The sequence below is a fragment of the Sprattus sprattus genome (assembly GCF_963457725.1).
Source record: "Sprattus sprattus genome assembly, chromosome: 13".
NCBI lineage: Eukaryota > Metazoa > Chordata > Actinopteri > Clupeiformes > Clupeidae > Sprattus > Sprattus sprattus.
In genome coordinates this window covers 14,787,308-14,807,536 of record NC_137911.1, presented here as the reverse complement: position 1 = coordinate 14,807,536, position 20,229 = coordinate 14,787,308, and the positions used below count along the sequence as shown (strand labels likewise).

The window sequence follows — 20,229 nt, the reverse complement described above, 5'->3', positions numbered from 1 at the left end:
ACACACACACACAACCGGATCCCACTGCGATCCAGTCAGCTGCTGCCCCGTGTGGAGAGATGCAACAAGCTGCTGCGCTTCTTAAAGGCACAGAGCCCTCTAAAGTAACTAGGCTGTGCTGTGCCCTCTCAACTTCAACACAAAGAGAGTAGGAAAGATTGAAAGAGAGAGAGCGTTCAAGCCCTCTCACCATCAGCATAGAGTGTTGTGTGTGTGTGTAAAGTGTGTATGTCTGTGTTACAGTGTGTGTGTGTGAGAGAGAGAGAACATGAGTGATCAAGATTGAATGGGAAAGGAGGAATGATTGAAAGAAAGAGAGATGAAGGAGTGGAAAAGAGTGTCAGAGAGAGTAAGATTGGGGAAGAGAAAATGAACAGAGATGGAGTGGTGAACGGAGAAAAGAGAGTGAAGGGAAGTCAACAGAGAGGAGAAATGCAGAGCAAAAGATTGAGGAAGAGAGGAAGACTGTAAGGAAGAAAAGAGAGGTGATGAAGAGTGATTACATCCTACAAGGACACACAGGGAAAAACAAAACAAAAACATCGTCTTTGTTTCCTGACCACAAAGTGTGGGCTTGTGGGTAATCTTTGTAGCGTTGCTTAGAGATGTTTTTTATATAAACCACTAACCCCCTGCAGCCAAGATGGTGCTGAAATGTCAGCACACTTGCGTATCTCCACCCGTTGACGTAATGACCTCTGTATAAGGGACAGGCAATGATGTAATTTCATTTCTTTTCTGAATGGCTAATTAAAACATAGATATATAAGGAAGGCTTTTAGAAAAAGACCCCCAACCATTAAGCACTGCACTGTGTCCTGTGTACCACACCCACACATTTGGTAACACCGATAGGGCTAACCTTCAGGTTAACCTTGATAACATGGTAGTAGGGCATTCATATCTCACAAAGTCAGCTAGGAGAAGGGATTCAAGTAGTTTACCAGCAGCTCAGTTTAACTGCACTGGCTGCGATAAAAGTAACAATAATTCTTTATCCACTATATTCAACAATAAGTCGCCACAGACTAGACTTTCAGACCAGAGTGCTTAAACACTTCTTCCATGATTCAAACGAGAGTGGACTACTCCTGCATCTAGGTGTACTCATGGTCCAATTTTATTTCCCATGATGAAGGGTGTTTATACCTCCTCACAAAATACCTCACAGAGTGCTCTCCAAGCTCCAAAATCCAAAGCACTCATAGCTACCCTGTGTGTGTGTGTGTGTGTGTGTGTGTGTGTGTGTGTGTGTGTGTGTGTGTGTGTGTGTGTGTGTCTGTGTCTGTGTGTGTCTGTGTGTGTCTGTGTGTGTGAGTGTGTGTGTGTGTGTTTGTGTGTGTGTGTGTGTGTGTGTGTGTGTGTGTGTGTGCGCATATGTGTGTGTTTGTGTGTGGGACTAATTGGTGAACGGGGATGCTTTACAGCTCACATAGAGGCTCTGAATTTGGAGCCTGTACACACACATACACACACATACACATACACACACACACACAAACACAGAGCGAGAGAAAGAGAGGCCAGGGGAGGGCTTTTGAGAAGAAGAGAAAGAAGTGGTGTTAGATGGCCCCTCAGGTGTTGTCATGAGGTTTTTCACTGCCAGCACCTCCGTCTCACACACATCACCGTTAGGGGCGATCTGTGGTGGTAAGGCCTAGTTCATTAGCTGCACACATCACTGCCAACCATTCTCACAGACAGTACACAGTCATTACAATTTCCTTCTGAAAACATAGCAATACACATTAAAACCAGGGCACACTGTGTGCAGAGACTTTGCTGGTGTGGAGACAAAATGTCACTTGTGTGGCCTCCAAAGCGTACAAGCAAGCTTGTATGCATTAACTATGGCAGATTTGTCTACAGATTGTAAAAACAACACAAACAAAACATCAACAGCCCAGCCACTGCCGAGTACGGACGGCCGTAAAGAGACACAAATATTTCCTTCCATAAGTACGTATGACCACTATGTCCTGACAGCTTTACGCCCTTCGGTGGCAAGTGACAGCGCTGTTAAAAAGATTCAGCCAGGCGTCGCTTCATAAATCACGCATGTCGGCAGACAATTAGCATGCCATTGTTGGGGTTTAGTCGCTGGTCGAGAAGCTTGAGCAGTATTATGGTTGCACGTTAAGTGTGGACAGCACCCCCCACCCCCACCCCCACCCCCAGCCACATGCGCTGCCCAGTTGAAATCAATGTCATCAGGCCCCCCTCTAGCAGTTGCGTAACACTGTTTGAATGCATTCACTTGGTGTGAACTCTCACTGCAATAGTATCCAAGCTCAGATGGTTGTTCGTTAGCGTGCAGGTCAGCTGTGTTTAGTAGCTTAGGTTGCTTGAGTAATCTATTTGTAGGAATTTTTGTGGACAGCCCTCGAACCAGACAGCTTGACAACCTCGGTTTGTCAAATTATTTTCATTGAGTGGTGTGTTTTGCAATGGACCCGTCGGCATTGCATTAAATTATAGCATCTGATGCATATGATGATGAGGAGAGCAGAGAAGAGGCAGGGTCAGAGAGGTGTCATGCTAGGTGTTACGAACTAGCTAAAGTAAAATTAACTTATTAAAGAGCAAATTGATTTGGTTAACTTTTAAAACTAGTGTTTCAATGCGTTTCAATTACTACCAGAATAGGTTTGACCATTTCCAAACTAGTTAGTGAAGAGACGTTTAAAGTTGAGTTAATGCTGGATTTCTCTAAAGTATTCAAACTGTGTGTGTGTGTGGGGGGGGGGGGACTGGGGGGGGGGGGGTGATAATCGACTTACTTCGACTCTAGATGTGTAAAATAAACATGTTAATTGGTAAAATTGATTAACAGTCACATTTATTAAATAATGAGAATGTGCAGATTTTCCAGAATTTCTCTAGACTAGGCCTACTCATCAATTATTTTAAGGCATAACATATTTGATTGCCAGTCCGGCAGTAAAAATGATGTCGGCAAAAATGATAGGGTTACTTACTGTACAATCTAAACGAACAGGGGAGCATGGCACTGAAGAAAATGTAAAGGAGGGAGCAGGAACCACCACCATTTCAATATTATAGCCGAACACAAATAATACAACAAATAACAGATTGCCTGTTTTAATCAATGATTTGTTGATCGATAAACATGTGTCAGGTCGAATATGGTGTATCAAATTGGTCCACTTGACAGCAAATTCCCGGGCTGCTTTTTGTTGACGGTCCTACTCTCTACCCCACAATTTACCCTAAACCGCTTGGCATTAAATAGATTTTCAAATGTCAGCGCACAAGTTGTACACAATATTTCATTCAGGGATGGAAACTTTATCATTCCACGCAGGTTCCTGCGAGTCAATTTACAGGTTCCCACCAAATACTGTCTATTTCAGAAGAAAATAACAAGTTCCTATTCAACGGAATTGCTATAAGGATGCGCAAAAGCAAAGATGTACTCTCTTTACCGGGTAGTGAATAATATTGTAAAGATACTCAACACGAGGAAGGCTGGATATTGCCAGCCGCGAAAAAGAGAGATAGGCTACAAATGGTTCAGTTTGCTCTAACAATCACTGCTGTCGCGGGGAGACCGACCGAGGATGTTTCATTAAATTACCGTTATCCTAACAGAATCATCACAACCAGCGCTGATTAACTGCATTGTTCTGGTTTACAGCGCACACACCGATGCTCGCCTGAAGCGCACCGACGCTTTTGTCACATGCCTCTTGAATGAAAGGATGGGTATTAGCCTACTTACAGTTCGTAAGAACTGAATTTCATCTTCCCCTTCGCCACCTTCAGCCATGGCTGTTCAGGAGCCTGCTCACGCACGGATAGCCTCCACTGTCGGCTCGCAGCACCTCGCTGCTGCTCCTCACTCCTGTCGATATTAGCATATAGCTAATCCACAGCCATATAGGGGAGCTGGAGAAAACACACTGCACCGCAGCCTGTCACTCACGCACGCACACTGTCGGTGCCAGCGGTGCTGTTCCCGGAGGAGCGCGCGAACATCGGCACTCGGAGGTGGGCGCTGAGGCTCGTGTAGGCTATACCGGCTCAGATGCGTGTGTGTGTGTGTGAGAGGCTTTAAACGCTGCCTTGCAGACAAAATACGGCATTGGAGTCTTATGTTTGACGTCACCAGTGGCGCTTATTATCACAAACGCAAGGGGTAAAGCGCAATCTTTGAAAAACAGACGCAGCTATACAGAGAAGTCGACATAGTCTACACATTTTATTTGGAAGGTATGAAGCGAACATTCATGTAACTTTCATGTGAAAGAAGTTTTACCTTTCGTAAAGACATCCGACGTAAAGGCACCCTCACTAGATGATTGAATTAATAAATACGTGAATATCTTGGACATAGTAAGTCATGCACACACACACACACCCACATACACAAACAACACACTGAGGACACACACACACACACACACACACACGCATGTCCATGCACTCTGAAATCATAGTTTGAGATCTATTACATATGAAAAAAGCTCGAATTTAGGCAATTTAAGATAATAGTTCTGAAGGTGGCTGGAATATCTTCACGTAATCTTGCAAAAGGAAATTTAAAAAAATCAACAGCATTGCCAACAGAAGTGTTTGAAAATAATGATTAAGGAATTATACTAATTAAATTGTCTTAATTTTGAATAGTAAGTTTCTGCTGATGTTATGAGTTTCTTGATCAATGGCAACACATCAGTTTGTTTTCCTTCTTTCTGGTTTACTCTCTTCTTTACTTATTTTCTCCCTTTCTCTCTCGACTTTCTGGTTTTCTTGTCTTTGCATATGCCCCATGCTGAGTCTCCAATACATTTGTCCAGATGTACAGTAAAATGTCCAATCAGAAGACCTAGTCGATGTGAGATCAATAGCCATTCTGAAGCCCTCTAGCTTAGCCTACTGATAGAGAGCACAGCCCTTCAGCGAGGTTTGAGAAGTGTATTTCTGAATTTGGACAGGAGTTTGACGTTTTACCTTTAATTTATCCAGTTTAGTTGTCCTCTACTGCCCTCTTGTGGTTTTATTAGAGTGGTAGGCTACAGTGTTCATATCTTGTCAGCAAAGATCCAGTTGCATGATTTCAAGGGAGACCCAGGGGCGGCCCTAGCACATTTGGCGCTCTAGGCGAGCTTCACTCCTGGCGCCCCCCCCCCCCCCCCCCCCCCCCCCCCCCCACAAAAACGGGAAACTTTCAAACGCTATTTTGCCTTGTAAGACTGCAATTATTTCACATAAACACAACAACGATCGCAGCAAATAGACTGTTTTACCGTCACGCACCTGTATAAACTCAGTCCCAACACAGTACAACGACATGCAATAAGAACAGTAAGGAACAGGTACATCGTTAGTTCATCATCACACATAGAAAATGATGCGCCCGCCGCAAGGCATTATGGGGCGACTATGCCGGCACGTTACAGTATGTATTCTCATTATTTGTTAAATTTAGCTTTATGGCGAAATTTACTTTTTCGCTTCAATGTCGGTAAAAGAATAAGTTAATGTGCACTTAGGCCTACGTGACATTGTTGGAGGAAGTTTGTTTTGTAATTAGTTGCAGCAGACGAGGCGCTGTTGAGCGGCTGTTCCCATAAATCCATGTTAATGTTCGTCATTCACAATAATGTTTGATAACCCCCTGAAGAAGTTGTATTATTTTTTTCCCACGTGTTGTCTATCTGCTCATTATACACTGTTTCTCCAAAATTAGTTTGATCTCTGAAATACTGTGTTCATTAGTGTTTTCATGATAACATATTGTAGCAACCCTTAATGTGTATTGTACATCATAAGTACATATGCCTGCACCTCGCAAGGTTACAACATCATTCGGTTCCCCTGTCTTTACAACGGTAGAGAGAGCAATTTGGTGTGTTCTGTAATCCGGCCCGTCTAATCATGCACGCAGTTCTGTCAATACCAATGAAGATCATACCCCTCCGATTTTGATTTTTGGCTCATATACCCTAATGTTAGATCTAGTTCTTAATGTCAAAATATTGGTTGGAGATATAGAAGGGGCGCCAATGTATGCGTCCGGGGGAAAAATAGAAAATTATTATTGTGTTTTTTTTTTTTCTTCTTTCGGGCGCATTATTTGGCGCTCCCCCTCTAGATGGCGCTCTAGGCGGCCGCCTAACCAGCCTGTAGGAAAGGCCGCCCCTGGGGAGACCAGTTAAGAAGTGTTCTAAAACAGCACCAGGCACATAGGGATTTTTTTTAACCCATGATTTTCAAGATGAGAGTCATGTCTTTTCGAACCAATCTGTAATGGGAGATAAAGAGAGTTTCAGGGGCTGGACCTATACAACTAACCAGTAAAAGGACACAGAAGTTCCTTGGTGCCTTCGGTTACTTACAACTTCCCCCAGCATTGTGCTTCAGTCAGGTGGGGAAAATGTCAACTTAATATTTGAAACCTTTCAAAATGAGTTACTTAATAATAGTAACCTTCACAACTAGGCTAACCTAGATTAGGGCCTATTCTGGCTCTGGAGCACTCACTAAATCTGAAGTGCATGCGAACATTCGCAAGCACTCAAAAATGGTTTGGGGGTAAATTCTCGGCAAACAAATATACTGGTAAACGTTTACATTTTTTTTTTTTTTAATCTGAATGTTTACAGAGGTTTATTCCAGATAGCGTTGGTATGGTATCGATCTAGCCTTGACTGGGCTACAGAATCAGATCCGCTTAATGATCAAACCGCTCATCACAACCAGACCGGTGTCAGAGGCAGATGCATGCACACTATGTCACATTATTGAATCGTCATTAAGTCTCTGGATTAAATTACTGTTGATATGAATTCTGGATTTAATGACTGTTGATGCCATTTCTGAATTTAATGACTGGTGATGCCATTTCTGAATTTAATGACTGGTGATGCTATTTCTTCATTAGATACTCTGTTTCTCTTACTGATAAGAAATGATGACTTGAGGATGGATCCCTTAACTGTAACTGAGAAGATATCATTCCGGTGAGGAAGTTGCATTTTTATCCACTGGGAAAACATACCAAAATACCCACAAACATGTTGATCATATGGCGCTAAACCAACCATTTCTTCTGCTGGTAACAATTGATGATTGATTGATGCATGTATTGGTGGGCTAGGAAGCTTCTATGCACCACGCAGAATTCCCTTTGTCCCATACAGTGACCCTTAATCACTCACACCTCGTGATAATGGTAGGGCTACCATATAAGAGTGCTAGACAATCACACTGAATTACAACATCACAATGATTTTGGACATGCAACTTTGTATGCCTGTACGTCTATGTGATTTTACTTAATTCAGCAGAGCTATACTAACTGAAATAAAAGATCTGCAGTATTGGTCCATGAGAAAGTGTGCTGTATTACTGTCTTCAAGTCATTAGTTGATACTGATCATAGAGAAGACCTCCCAGCGGTGTGTGCTGTCAGTTGTCTCTCGTCTCGTTCGCAGTCGTTAATCACTGACTCACTGACAGATGCAGAAGTGATGTCATGTGATCAAAGAGTAAGAGAGACTTCAAGTATAACTGATAGCTTTTCATTGAAAAAAAGTGAAGCCTGGAACTCTCCTAAATCCATTACGTTATTCATCCATCAAATAACTAAATGTAATCCATCCTTGAATTTGTTCAAACATTTGACTAACTGTCTGTCACTATCTTTTAAAAGGTACGTTCACTCTAAAAATACTTTTAAAACTCGTTCAAATATAAGATGCCCCGTCACATGATTTTTTGCAACTTCATTCCAATACTGGTCATACATAGTCATTAATTGGTGATGAGTTCAATGTAAGTGTAATATACCTGTTGTCATGTTATCTGATGACTTCAAAATCTCCTTGAAGTGTCAGTCCGCACAAGAACAAATGTAGATTGTAACACTATCGTCTATGTCTGTTACTACAGTAAAGCCACTGATTCAATTGAGTTCATTTTATTCAAGCCAAGTCAAAACAAGCAAACTCAACTCAAATTAAAAAACCCAATTTGACCACAAAAACTAAACATGTTGACTCTACTTAAATTGATTTTCTTGATGGGTTTGCCAATTTAACTCATCCCAATTTGGAAATGATTTATATTCAAGGTAGTGCTTACTTAAAAACAAAGTGATGCAGGATTTAGTGCTGTAGCGATGCGTCGATGACGTCGACGCGTCGATTTCAAAATTACGTCGACGCCATATTTTTACGTCGACGCTTCGCCACATACACGTGGTTGACCCAAACAGAAACAAACATTGCGCAAGGACAGAGAGAGCAGAAACCCAGGGAATTGCTTGGCGCCATTAGTTGATATTGGCGATCTAACGTAGTGAATCATGATACATATAAGCTGACCAACACCATGACTTAGCTCTCTGTGCCGTTTGTTCATGCTTAGTTGCCGTGTTCTGCAGCCGTAAGTTAACGTTAACTAAACTGACACACTAGTAGCTAGCTAACGTTAACTACTAGCAACCAAGCACGAACAAACTGCACGGAGAGCTATAGTTTGCTAGCACCACCGAAGTGCGCATAGCTCAAGCTACACAACACACTGAACAAACGTTAAATTAATGTAACCAACGTTACTTATTGTCCCCTTCACGAGAGACAATGGGGTGCGTTTCTATCTCCATTCTCAAACGCACCCTATTGTCTCGTATTTAACGTTTGTTCAGTGTGTTGTGTAGCTTGAGCTCTGCACACTTCGGTGGTGCTAGCTAACTATCTTCTTAGCTCTCCGTGCAGTTTGTTCGTGCTTGGTTGCTAGTTACGTTAGCTAGCTACTATAGCGGCAGCGGCTAGACAGCTGTGTCAGTTTGGTAAACGTTAACTTACGGCTGCAGAACACGCCAACCAAGCACCAACAAACGGCACAGAGAGCTAACTCATGCTGTGGTCATTTACGAGTCAAACACATAACATTAGACTAACGTTGGCCAGCTTGTAGTATGAATCATGATTCACCACCACGTTAGATCGCCAATGTCAACTAATGCAGCCAAGCAATGTCCAGGACAGGGCTGCACATAAGGTGGTGCGCAGTGCTCATCAATGAATGAATGTTTTTATAAGCACTGAAAACATTTAAATTAATGAGCACCACATCCAAATGTGATAGGGCTCATTTGAGTACCAAACATTTTTACTGTGAACTCTAGATAAACATGAAATGCATTGTTGGACTTTTGCTGTGCAAAACGGTGCTCATTAAAGTATATTATTAAGATTTTTGGGGGTATTTATTTGAGATACATTATGGTTTTAATCGAGCAACAGAAAAATAATCGTTAGACTAATCGTCCAATTAGTCGTTAGATTAGTCGACTATTCGATAAAATAATCGCCAGATTAATCGTTTTGAAAATAATCGTTTACCCCCAGCCCTAAGGATCATGTGTTTACTAACTTTATTATCAAAGCAGTCACACAAAATCGCATTAACAGTAAGATTACCAAAGATATACCAGACCATAAAACAAAACAATCTCTGCACCCTCTGCCCAGTATCCATCCTGGCTCAGTCCAGGCTACTCAAGTCTATAAAGGCCACATAGAGAGGTAGACAGAGCTAGAGGTGGCGACAGTAGTGCAGGAGGTAGAAAAGTCGTTCAGTAATCGGAAGGTTGCTAGTTCGATTCCCTGCTGAAGCGTCCTTGAGCAAGACATTGAACCCCTAATTGCTCCTGATGTGCAGTGTGCCATCGGTGTAAATGTAAAATGGGTATACATTATAAGTCGCTTTGGATAAAAGCATCGGCTAAATGTAAAGGTGAAATGTAGAGAGATAGAGTGAGGTTGAAATACACACACTCTAGTCCCTAGACAAGGTTGTGGGGGATACACAGACATTGTGCAATAGCAAAGACCTTTATTTAACCAAGTGGGTCAGTTGCTACTGGTCAGTTACATAAAACTGACTTAAACTGATTAAAATCAAACACCAACACAGATATGAAAGAGCTCTATGCCCTTGGGCAAGGCCGGATTAACCATTAGGGCAACTGGGCACTTGCCCAGGGCCCATGACATCAAAGGGGCCCTTAACAACGTTGTTGCCAAAGCGCATGGTGATGTCTGTTGTGCCTCCGTTGGTATAGCATAAAACGTGAGTTGTATTAAAACATAGCGTGTGTAATGTGTAGCTATTTCATTCCGTTTGTTAACCTTTCCTGCTGTCGGAGTTGGAGATTGCAGGGGAGTAAAATGCTCCACGGTCGAGGTAGATTAGCCTACATGTTTTTAACTTCGGGTTAATTCCCTTTCCGTTACGTCTGCTGCTGGTTAGTAAATACAGACAGCAGGAAAGTTTAGCAAACGGAATGAAATAGCTACACATTACATACGCTATGCTTTATTAAAACTCACGTTACTCACATACTGGTTAACACTGTTACAGCACATAAATCTTTGTCGCTGCATCCAAACTATGCGTCACCATTCTCCCTCCCTGTATGTGCTCTTCTTAAAGGAGCCGCACCATTTTACTAAACGTTCTTGCAATGTCAATCATTTCATTTAAATATACTTATTGGCCTTATTGTGCTTATTGTGCGTTTAACAGCGCTTGTTTGTATGAGAGAGCATTTAACTGTTGATGCCTCAGTTTAATAAAGCCAGACTATTCATAAAAAAACGTACGTCAATGTGGCATTAGTACTATGAACAGTTGAGATTGATTCTTTCTGGCTCGGTTCGGATTCGGAAAAAAAAAAATATTTTAATGCCTGTCGGACCGGGCCGGGCTCGGACAGAAAAAATCGTCCCAATCCATGCTCGAATGCTCATGTATTTGTATTTTTGTACAATCCGGGACAGAATTTTAAGTTTAATAAGGCCATAATCACTGCTGTTGATGTGCAATAATTCTCATGGATGCATGGAGCACTTTATTTCAAGAGTTTAATATTTCTGCATTGCAGTTCAATTAAGTTATTTTTGTTTAAAGACAATAAAGAAGTGTTTTCCTTAAACATTGAGCCCATTATTGTAATTTCCAAGAAGGTATAACTCTGAGAATTCCAATCACATTTGTTTTAAATATCGTCTAATTATTGTTATCGTCAAAATAAAATAAAAAAATCGAGATATTCTTTTTTGCCCATATCGCCCACTAGTTAGTGTTAATGAGAGAAGTTTTAAAAGTAAAGATAGGTCATTAGGCATAATTGTTTGTGTAGTCATGAGTTCAGTCTTTAAGGGAGGCCAGTTGTAAGGTCCATTTGTTTAAATAAAAATGATAAGGATATATAGTAGTGAAGTGATCAACATCAAATGTTGAATTGTGATACAATAAACATGATCTTGACTTTGAAATTACATGCAACAGTGTAGCCAATGGTTTACTTTTACTAAAAACACACTAATTGCCTGCTTCATGGTTGGTGATAATTTCACATTTTGCATTTTTAAAATGTTCTATGGTTTTAAGTTAAGGCCTACCTAGCTGTTTGCTGTCAAGATAATTGAAACATTCAATAAGTACTCATCAAGCCACCAAGTTCTGTTAAAGATTAATTGTAAAAGTTATGCACAGTTGTGCGTCTGAATGGTCTCTTGAATGCATGCACTTTATGCTGAGGCTTTTGTGCACACATACATCTCCACTAGTGTAGGCTATGATCTTGATGATAGCGACTTTACGATTGTTTGGCGGCGGCGGGGGGGGGGGGGGGGGGGGGGTCCTTGAGCCTTGTTGCCCAGGGCACAGAAAATTGTTAATCCGGCCCTGCCCTTGGGGTTCACAGAGGGGGTTCTTTTGCGAGTGGGTCGGATTCTGCAGACTCCAGTGGTTTGAAAGGGGCCAACATCTCCTTTCAGAAACATTACTACAGCATAAAAGATTGTTGTGATTCTCATGCTTAGCATTAAACATTATCTACTTACTTTTTTATAGAAACAGTAGGAGTAAAAAGCATGAAAATACCACTGAACAAAGGAGGATGTGGCATCTACAGTGCCCTCCAGAATTATTGGCACCCTTAGGGCTCAGATACACATACGCGTTTTTGTAAAAACGGGACGCGAGCAAATGCATTGATTCCTATGGTACGGCGCGTTTAAAGCGTGCGCCCCTTCTCCAACACGCGTTGCGTCTTTGAAGCGTTTTTTAGGTGCGCTTAAAAGTTGAACTATTCTCAACTTTCCAGCGCAAGGCAGGGAAGCGCACCGCTTCTGTTTTGGCCGACGCACTTTGCCAAGGCGTTACTGAAGCGTTTCTGCCTGAAAAAAGACGCGTATGTGTAGCTGAGCCCTTAGTGAATATGAGCAAAACAGGCTATGAAAAAATATGTCTTTGCTGTTTATCCTCTTGGTCTTTCCCTTAAAATATTCACAAAGATCTTACCTTTTCATTGAAGTAAAGTTATTGATAGAAAAACATTATTTTGACATTAAATAAATATTATTCTCCAAAATATGTGTGCCACATTTGTTGGCACCCCCTAATTTAATGATTTGTGCAGCCTCCCTTTGCCAAGATAACAGCTCTGAGCTCATCTCACAGATTTTTTTCTAGAGGGCACTGTACATGTGTTTGGAAACACAAAACATTATCTAATGTCTGCAAAGCTGTGCAGATAATAGTGCTGGTATGTGCATTTACAAATAATTATGAGACGTTTTTCCTCTCAATACCTGTCCATCTAACACAATACCTGCTACATCGAGCTGCCCTTTTACATAAACTTCACCCCAAAACTTCACTTACCTTCACTATCCTAACCTATAAACAAGAGAATCAAAAATGGTTAGGAAGCGAGACATAATAATAGTAACTATTTACCTGCCACTTCTTTTTGAAAAAGTGCAGGCAGCTTCAAGTCTCCAACCACTGGATCTTCCTGTATGATAATTTGTCTTCCGTATGATAAGGTTTTCGATATCTATGCTCTTGACAGACATAACAGATTATTGGTTTCTATGCCTGACATCATGGAGTAGCTCAAGTCTCAACCTCTCAAGGCTTTCATCAGTTTCTCCAGGGGGGTGATGTGGGCAGTAGTACCTCAGCTTTTTGGGCTTCTCGACAATTTTTGGCTGGAAAAAAAGTAATCACCGGACACTCAATTTGGCAAGTATACTAACTTGATGGTGCCCCATCTTGTACATCATTTATAGATGTCAAATTCCCAAAGTCATTAAAGTCCATATACACTGAATACGGCAGTCTCCACTGATTCCAAATGATTGCTGTATGCTCTGATGGCATCCTTAAGAGATCCAGTCTCCTGAAGTAATTTTCAGCCATCATGATTCTGAGTTTAACATGAGCCATTCTTCAATATAAATGGTATAGAGAGAAAGCATAAATCAGGCAATGAAAATACTACTTGACTTAGTGACTGATAATTTTAACTGATGGAAAAGCACACTGTTATCAACAAAATAAGGTCAGCAAGAGGAAACCCATGAATTACAATATTGAATAGGCCTATTGGTTATAGGGAAGTGGTTGTGATTTAAAAAAAATAAAACACCATAATCTAACCTCTTCTATGAATTAATCCCCTAATGTTGTAATCAGCCAAAGGATATCTCAATGGTTGAGATATGGAAAACAGAGACCAATATATTCTTGAGTAATTTTTTTCTCCGATTCATCTGAATTTTCACCACACCATAACATATGCCAGGTGAGTGACTGGGTCATAAGTAACATAAAACCTAACAAATACCAAAAGTAAGGTTAGATTCCAGTAACTGGAAGCACACCTTCGCTCTGACACTGGCGTTCACATGTTGCACTTAATTGGAGGCAAATGGATGAGCTGCCTAGCTAGCCAACTGAACATTTTATTGAGCTTAATACATTTGACGTTACCAGAACAAAAACACAAAGCTTGCCCATTCTTTATAATATTACCTAAGATCACAATCACAGAACGACGACGAAACTTTAACGTTACTTAATTGCCCAAAAAGGCCGTTGGTTCAATAACATTAATGGTAGCTAACGCTAGCTAGCTAACTAACTAAACGTTACACACTGCTTGAGTTAGCGGGTAAGCAAATGTAAGCTATACGATTGTTAAATATTCAAATACTGCGCCAACGGAGACAATTAACACCAAATTCCATTCTAATTAGTAAATAAACTGTTTAAGGAACGTTGTGACATTTAACATTATAAAACAATTGGGTTCTATCGCGTTATTTAGCTGTTTCTGATTGGACGAGAGACGTTCCATGAGTTGGATTATCCGTCAACATACCAACTGGGACTTTTCACAGCTAATAATAAATCACTCCGCATTGAAACATTCTTAAGCGCATTGATGATAACCGTTAATTCAAAATTCCAAACCAAGACGTTGACAATGGAACTATTTTTTGTTGCGGAGAAACAATGGAGAAATAAACACTTTTTAATCAATAACTTTGTGTTGAAATGTTAATTTGTTGACTGTAGAATTGTTTTATAAAAGCAATATAGCACTCGTGGGAGTGGGGTAGGTAAGGGATAATCCCGCGGGTGGTGTTTGGCTGTAGCCACCTATATTGCTTAAATATACAACGAACTTACTGCAAAAAGACAGCACTGAGGGCATCCCTGCAGATCGCACCAATACCAAAACGGAGGGAGACGAACAAACAGCAGCAAATCACGTCTGAGTACACACATGCGCACACATGATCCCTTCCGAAGTAGCCTACAAACTTTTTTCTTTTTAATTTTACTCAACTGAAATAAGTTTGTTGAAAAACATCTGAGATATATTTCAGGATGGGCGGCTCGTCCATAAGGGCCACGCACTGCCAACGAGAAAAGGAGATATTTTTTCTGTCTGATTCTACCACTAGACATGGGTGTCACTACCCGATAGTAGTCGCTACCCGATGGTAGGCTAGTCGCTCCCCGATGTCGCACATGCTCATGCACGCTTCTTGCACTAACACAATGACTTATTTTGCTTTTGTAAGCCAATACTTTCAAGATCAGATTCTGACTTATATGTTGCCCCCTTCTTTATGTTGTTGCTGGACGTATCATGTGTCCTGTTAAGCCATGTTACATCATACAACATTTGAGACGTGTGAATAATGAAAAAGTAGGGATCATTTATTGTGAAGCCAAATCATTTTTGCTTATGAAGGCTCCTGGATGCAACTTTATTCCATAGCTTTCCAACTGTAACTAGTTACTCTTATGTAGCTAGAGGGTAAATCTTTATTTTGTGTGCTGCCATCTAGTGGACAAAAAGGTATTGCTGTATGATTAAATCAGATAACAACAAATTGATACAATTGTCTTGCTTAAAGGAATAGTTCGGGATTTTTGACATGAATCTGTATGGCATCCCCCATCACCAGTGTCATGCAATCACGCTGACTTACCGACCGCAGCGTCCTGTGAGCAGAGTTCTCGTCCAGTTTTGGTCAAACCGAAAGTAGTCCGGCAGGTTTGCTAGACCCAGCAAAAAAAAAAACGTTTCTCTTCTCAAAACATTATGTGTTCAAAAGAGTGATATATTTGCATCCCAAAAACATGGTAGTGGAAAAAGTCACACCTCGTTATCACTTGGCCCTATTTTCAGTACGCGCGATACTGCAACCTCACAGCTAGGGTCTACCTATTTGATTCGTGAAAGTTGATTCGCGAAAGTTTGATTCGCCAAAGTTGCCTGAGAAACGTCCGTAACAGGAAAACGATGCTTTATGTCAATTTTATCAAATGTTGTCTCAGTTTTCATCGTTTTCCTGTGACGGACGTTTCTCTCAGGCAACTTTGGCGAATCAAACTTTGGCGAATCGACTTTCACGAATCAAACAGGCAGACCCTAGACTTTCGGTTTGACCAAAACTGGACGAGAACTCTGCTCACAGGACGCTGCGGTCGGTAAGTCAGCGTGATTGCATGACACTGGTGATGGGGGATGCCATACAGATTCATGTCAAAAATCCCGAACTATCCCTTTAATGTACCTACTGAATGGGTTGCCTTAATCATTATCAAAAAATTGCCCCCCTGAATTTGTTTTCAGGAGCCGCCACTGTCAGAAATTTGTATTGTTAAGTAGCACAAGAAACAAAACAAAATTCAGTATAAAAGTTAAATAAAAAGATGTATAATGTTCTACAGGTCATTTTTTTTTCATAGATTGTAAAGCACACTGTTTTTTTTTGTTCTAATGACTTGCGGTTGATGATTAAAGTAGACAAATCACGAACTTAGTATGCAGTAGGGTCGTTATACTCCATCTGCCGGTCAGTGTAATGTAGGGCACAAACAGAGGAATGAAAGGGAAATGACCATGTCCCAAGATCAATGAGACATGGCTGTTCATCTGCAGTCAAGTGTGTGAAATCAGCTTTTCATGTGCAATGCAGTCAGGTGGAAAAAAAATACACACATGACCAGAGACCCTCAGGATTCTGCTGTTGTAGTCCTTCGTTCTCCCAAGGACAGGGTATCATTACATCAAACTGCTAAAATATATAAGAGCTTTAAATATCATTCAAATACAAAATAAACACAGACGGTAGATGGACACAAAGTATGTATGTTTGATGTATAGTATAATAGATATGTTCCTTAGAATGAGAATAGGTGAAACGGCACAGAAAGCCTCCAGGAAATTCATTCCATTGGAAATAATGAAGATGCACAACGATGTTTAAATAAATCCACTAGCTGCTGGAGTGTTTTGGAATTCCAGTTTTATCTCAAACTTCATTTCAGATATAAGTATTGGGACCAGTTTCTTCACAAATCATTATGCACCATATTATAGAAAATACACTACTGGCTAACTTATTTTTTTACCTTTATTGATCACACACAAAACATTCTGCCAAACCGATTCAGAAAGCAGGTAAGGCACAGGGTCCTTATACACACGGATACAGTGGTTATTGAACACAGAGACGCTGATATGCAAGGAAGCTACACAACGGGCATTTAAACATAACACACGGACTTCAAAACGCTAAAAGAAACTAACGCCAACATCTGCACAACAAAGGAACATTATCTAACTTTTAAAAATATGCATAGACAAAAAAACGCATGAACATCATCACGGGGCGACCTATTGACACACAGCCGGGCACACGGAAGCGTGCAACCCGCCGCACACGATGTTTTTAGCATTTCAGGCTCAAATGACTATGAAATATCAATCGATGAAATCAAGACAGCACAACATTGAAGGAACACATCCCGAAATACATGGAGCTGTGTTATCTACAGTACATGTGCGGTAGTGATTCAACTAGCGTGTCCCAACATACCCCGATTTTGTCCCTTTAAAGTTGGAGGTGACCATGTTTGTGTGTGACGGTATGAGACACTCAGCCTTCCTCCTAGTCTGTGGGCCTGTTCTCCTCTGTGTACCTGAGAAACTGCAGCTGCCCGCTGCACGCTCACCCCTTACCAAGTCCACGGTCCACAAGGGCTGGGCTTTGCCACAGTGCACCAATCAGAGCCGTTCAAAGGAACGCTGGTCACTGTCATTGGCTCAGGGTCCCTTCCGTCATTTTCTGTGTGCGCTGTCCTCCAGGAGGCATCGGCGGACGCTGGATGTGTTAGTGGAGGTGAAGCCTAAATATTTGTCATGCTCCCGAAATGTGTAAGTAGCTTACCTCTCCGAGCTTAGCCTATAGACCGGTACTCTTATGAGTGACAGGTGCATTGATAAAGCATGATAGTACCTGCTGCTGTCATGTGATAATCTGTTTATTTCTCTGCTACACAGTCCGGGAGAGCGGATAACTTAATGCCGCATTTTCTCTTTAGTGGGTGTAGAATCAGCGATGCGGGAAAGAATAGTTTCTGAAACATTTCAGGAGTCTAAAAGATAACGTTAACGAAGCTCGTCATCTACAAGCTCTCAGTAAGAGCGCCTCTTGAGACGATAAGGTAGGGAGGATCAGCTTTGTACGGATACAAGATGTAAACATGTATCGGTATTAAACGGAATGCATTGCATTCGTGCATTTTTATTTTCAAACGTATTGCACACTTCTTCATGTCTTGTACTGTTTTCATATTCGATACGATATGTCCCCACTTCATTCATAGTCGTTGCCCTTGTGGGACATCCCCCTGCCGCAGCTTGTAAAATGTTTATATAGAGTGCATTTACTCTAAAATTAGAACGTATGCTCGAGTATGTAGGTTGTCTTGAAGTAAAAATTGCATGTGCTCAACCTACGTTGAACAATGCAGCATTTGGGGTATCTCAAATGAATGCCCCATACGTCATGTGCCAGGCTATGCCAATTTGATAGACGCTATTTTAAGGGACAGTAGCTTCAATAGGACCACTGTTGGCTAGTGACGTTCATCCGCGTTGTAGTTAATTACAGTTATTTAGGCGTAATTAGCAGGACGCATTTCTTATTGTTTTGCCCAGTAAGAGCAGTTATACTAGATCAGATTTACGTAATAACCCATTTAGTGTAATGGCCCATTGGTATGTTGAATTAATAGATTCTTTGCTGAATGAGGGTCTGTTATTTCTTTCCTACAATGATTTGCGTAATAGAATAGTTGATTAATGTGATTAAGCAATCCTAAAAGACTGAGTGAAATCTACTTGAGTGCCTCTAGAGTGTCAGAGTTTAATTCTGAGCCACGCAGTATGTGATCTTTTTAAAATGGATTTGAATGGCGGTGGACCATTGGCAGGCGTATTATAAACTGCAGTAACATGCACATCCCGCACATGCCCTTAGACAGCTTTATGGCACTGCTCGTTCGCCTAACAGCCCTCTCTCGTCTGACAGGATTTCGATTCCCCTGGTGATGAACATCCAAGAAGAACCCTGAGCACTCCTCTACTCACGTCCCGGACTCTAAGAGTGCGTCGTGCATCCCGGGAGGACGGGACCCTGTTCAGCCCGAGTTCTTAATGAAAATGGCCGTTGCCGTGGATGTTGAGATGGAGAACAGGCACACAGCACTGCGTCTGTACAGACCCATCCAGGAGCTGAGTTTCGTCAGCGCGTACTACCCCTCCTCGGGGAGGGCCCGGGGGTCGTGTCGCAGAGTGGCAGGCCGCGCCTCCCTGCTCGCCCGGCCCCCGGCTGATAATGACTGTGACTGGAAGAAGGAAGCCTACCTCGCAGAAGGCGAACAAAAGGCCCAGTCTTACAAGTCGCCGGGCGAACTGCTAAGCTCTTGTGAGACGACAAAGGCCGCGGTGGCAGAGCTGCGCTGGCTGGCCGCCGAGCACCACCAGCTGCTGGCCGAGCTTCTAACTCTGTGTGGAGACTGTGCCATCAGGATCAAGATGGGCAACCAGGACGGCAAGCAACAGGAGAACCCGGAGGGGGCCACCGTGCCGGGGCAGACAGGAGTTGGAGCTCAGGTCGTGGGGACAAGCGGCCCGCAAGACCCCCTGTCTCCAGATCGCAAGAAGGGGGTTCTGAAGAGCAATAAGCTGAAGAAGCTGGCAGGAAAGAAGATAGACAGCGCTGAGGAGTTCCTGCAGAGCAAGTTCAAAAAGAAAGTGGAAAATGCTACCGGGGTGGATGTCACTCCCGCAAAAGCTGGGAAAGGCACCTCCGGGAAGCGGGCGGCGAAAGCATCAAATTCCCTTGGTTCTCCTGGTTCTCAAACCTCTCTTCGTTGCCCTGACACCCCAAAGACGGGCTCCTACGCCAGCGCGGGTAGTGAGCCCTTCCTGCCCATGGATGACGAGTTTCACATCGCCAGGGAAGGCTGGGACTTCATGGAGGACTCACAGGCCTTCATGTCCGGGGGTGACCTCTGCAGCGAGCTCTCAGAGTACAACAGCCAGCTCTATCTGGGCTGCGGGCCCATCGCATCCAGCAGCTTCCTGGAGGACACTCAAGGGCCAAGGCAGCGGCTGGATAGTGGAAATAATCTACGTTGTTGGACGAGGGGAAGCAGCTCATTGCTGCTGGAACAATGCGCCTCTTCAGACAGAGCCGTAACGAATTCGGCTATCGGGCTACACGACCACACAAACAGAAAGGAAACTGAGGTCAAATCAGCCACAAAGACGCAACAGGATGCCAAAGCTGATCCAGAAGTTGACCATGTTAGAACAGACAGACTCACAACTCTCAGCTCTGGAGCTGTGGAAGCTGCATCTCACCCCAGTAGGGACTCCTCGGTGGCAGGGCAAGGCAACAGCCCTCAGGTAGGGCCAGACATGATGGGGCAGAAGGGGAGTCCAGGGGCAAACAGACCCATGGAGGGTCTCAGGCTTCCCCTCAGCTCCCCCTCCACAGCAGGGAAGAGTCAGGCCAGGAGTCCCTCGTC

General features: G+C 42.5%; 2 protein-coding genes across 2 annotated transcripts in view; one reads left to right on the top strand and one right to left on the bottom strand.

Moving 5' to 3' along the window:
• Positions 1-3,790, bottom strand: part of LOC308374408 (ryanodine receptor 3) — a gene marked incomplete at both ends in the record, with an annotated part of 180,276 nt that extends 176,486 nt beyond the window's left edge. The window contains one exon of the mRNA XM_080850185.1: positions 3,743-3,790. Within this exon, the coding sequence (XP_080706311.1) occupies positions 3,743-3,790 (48 nt within the window). The remainder of the gene's footprint in view (positions 1-3,742) is intronic.
• A 15,066-nt stretch (positions 3,791-18,856) lies between these two features.
• The window catches only part of LOC308374669 (formin), a gene marked incomplete at both ends in the record, with an annotated part of 74,479 nt that continues 73,106 nt past the window's right edge, over positions 18,857-20,229 (top strand). The window contains one exon of the mRNA XM_080850551.1: positions 18,857-20,229. This exon is cut by the window's right edge and continues 371 nt beyond it. Coding sequence (XP_080706677.1) covers positions 18,857-20,229 — 1,373 coding nt within the window.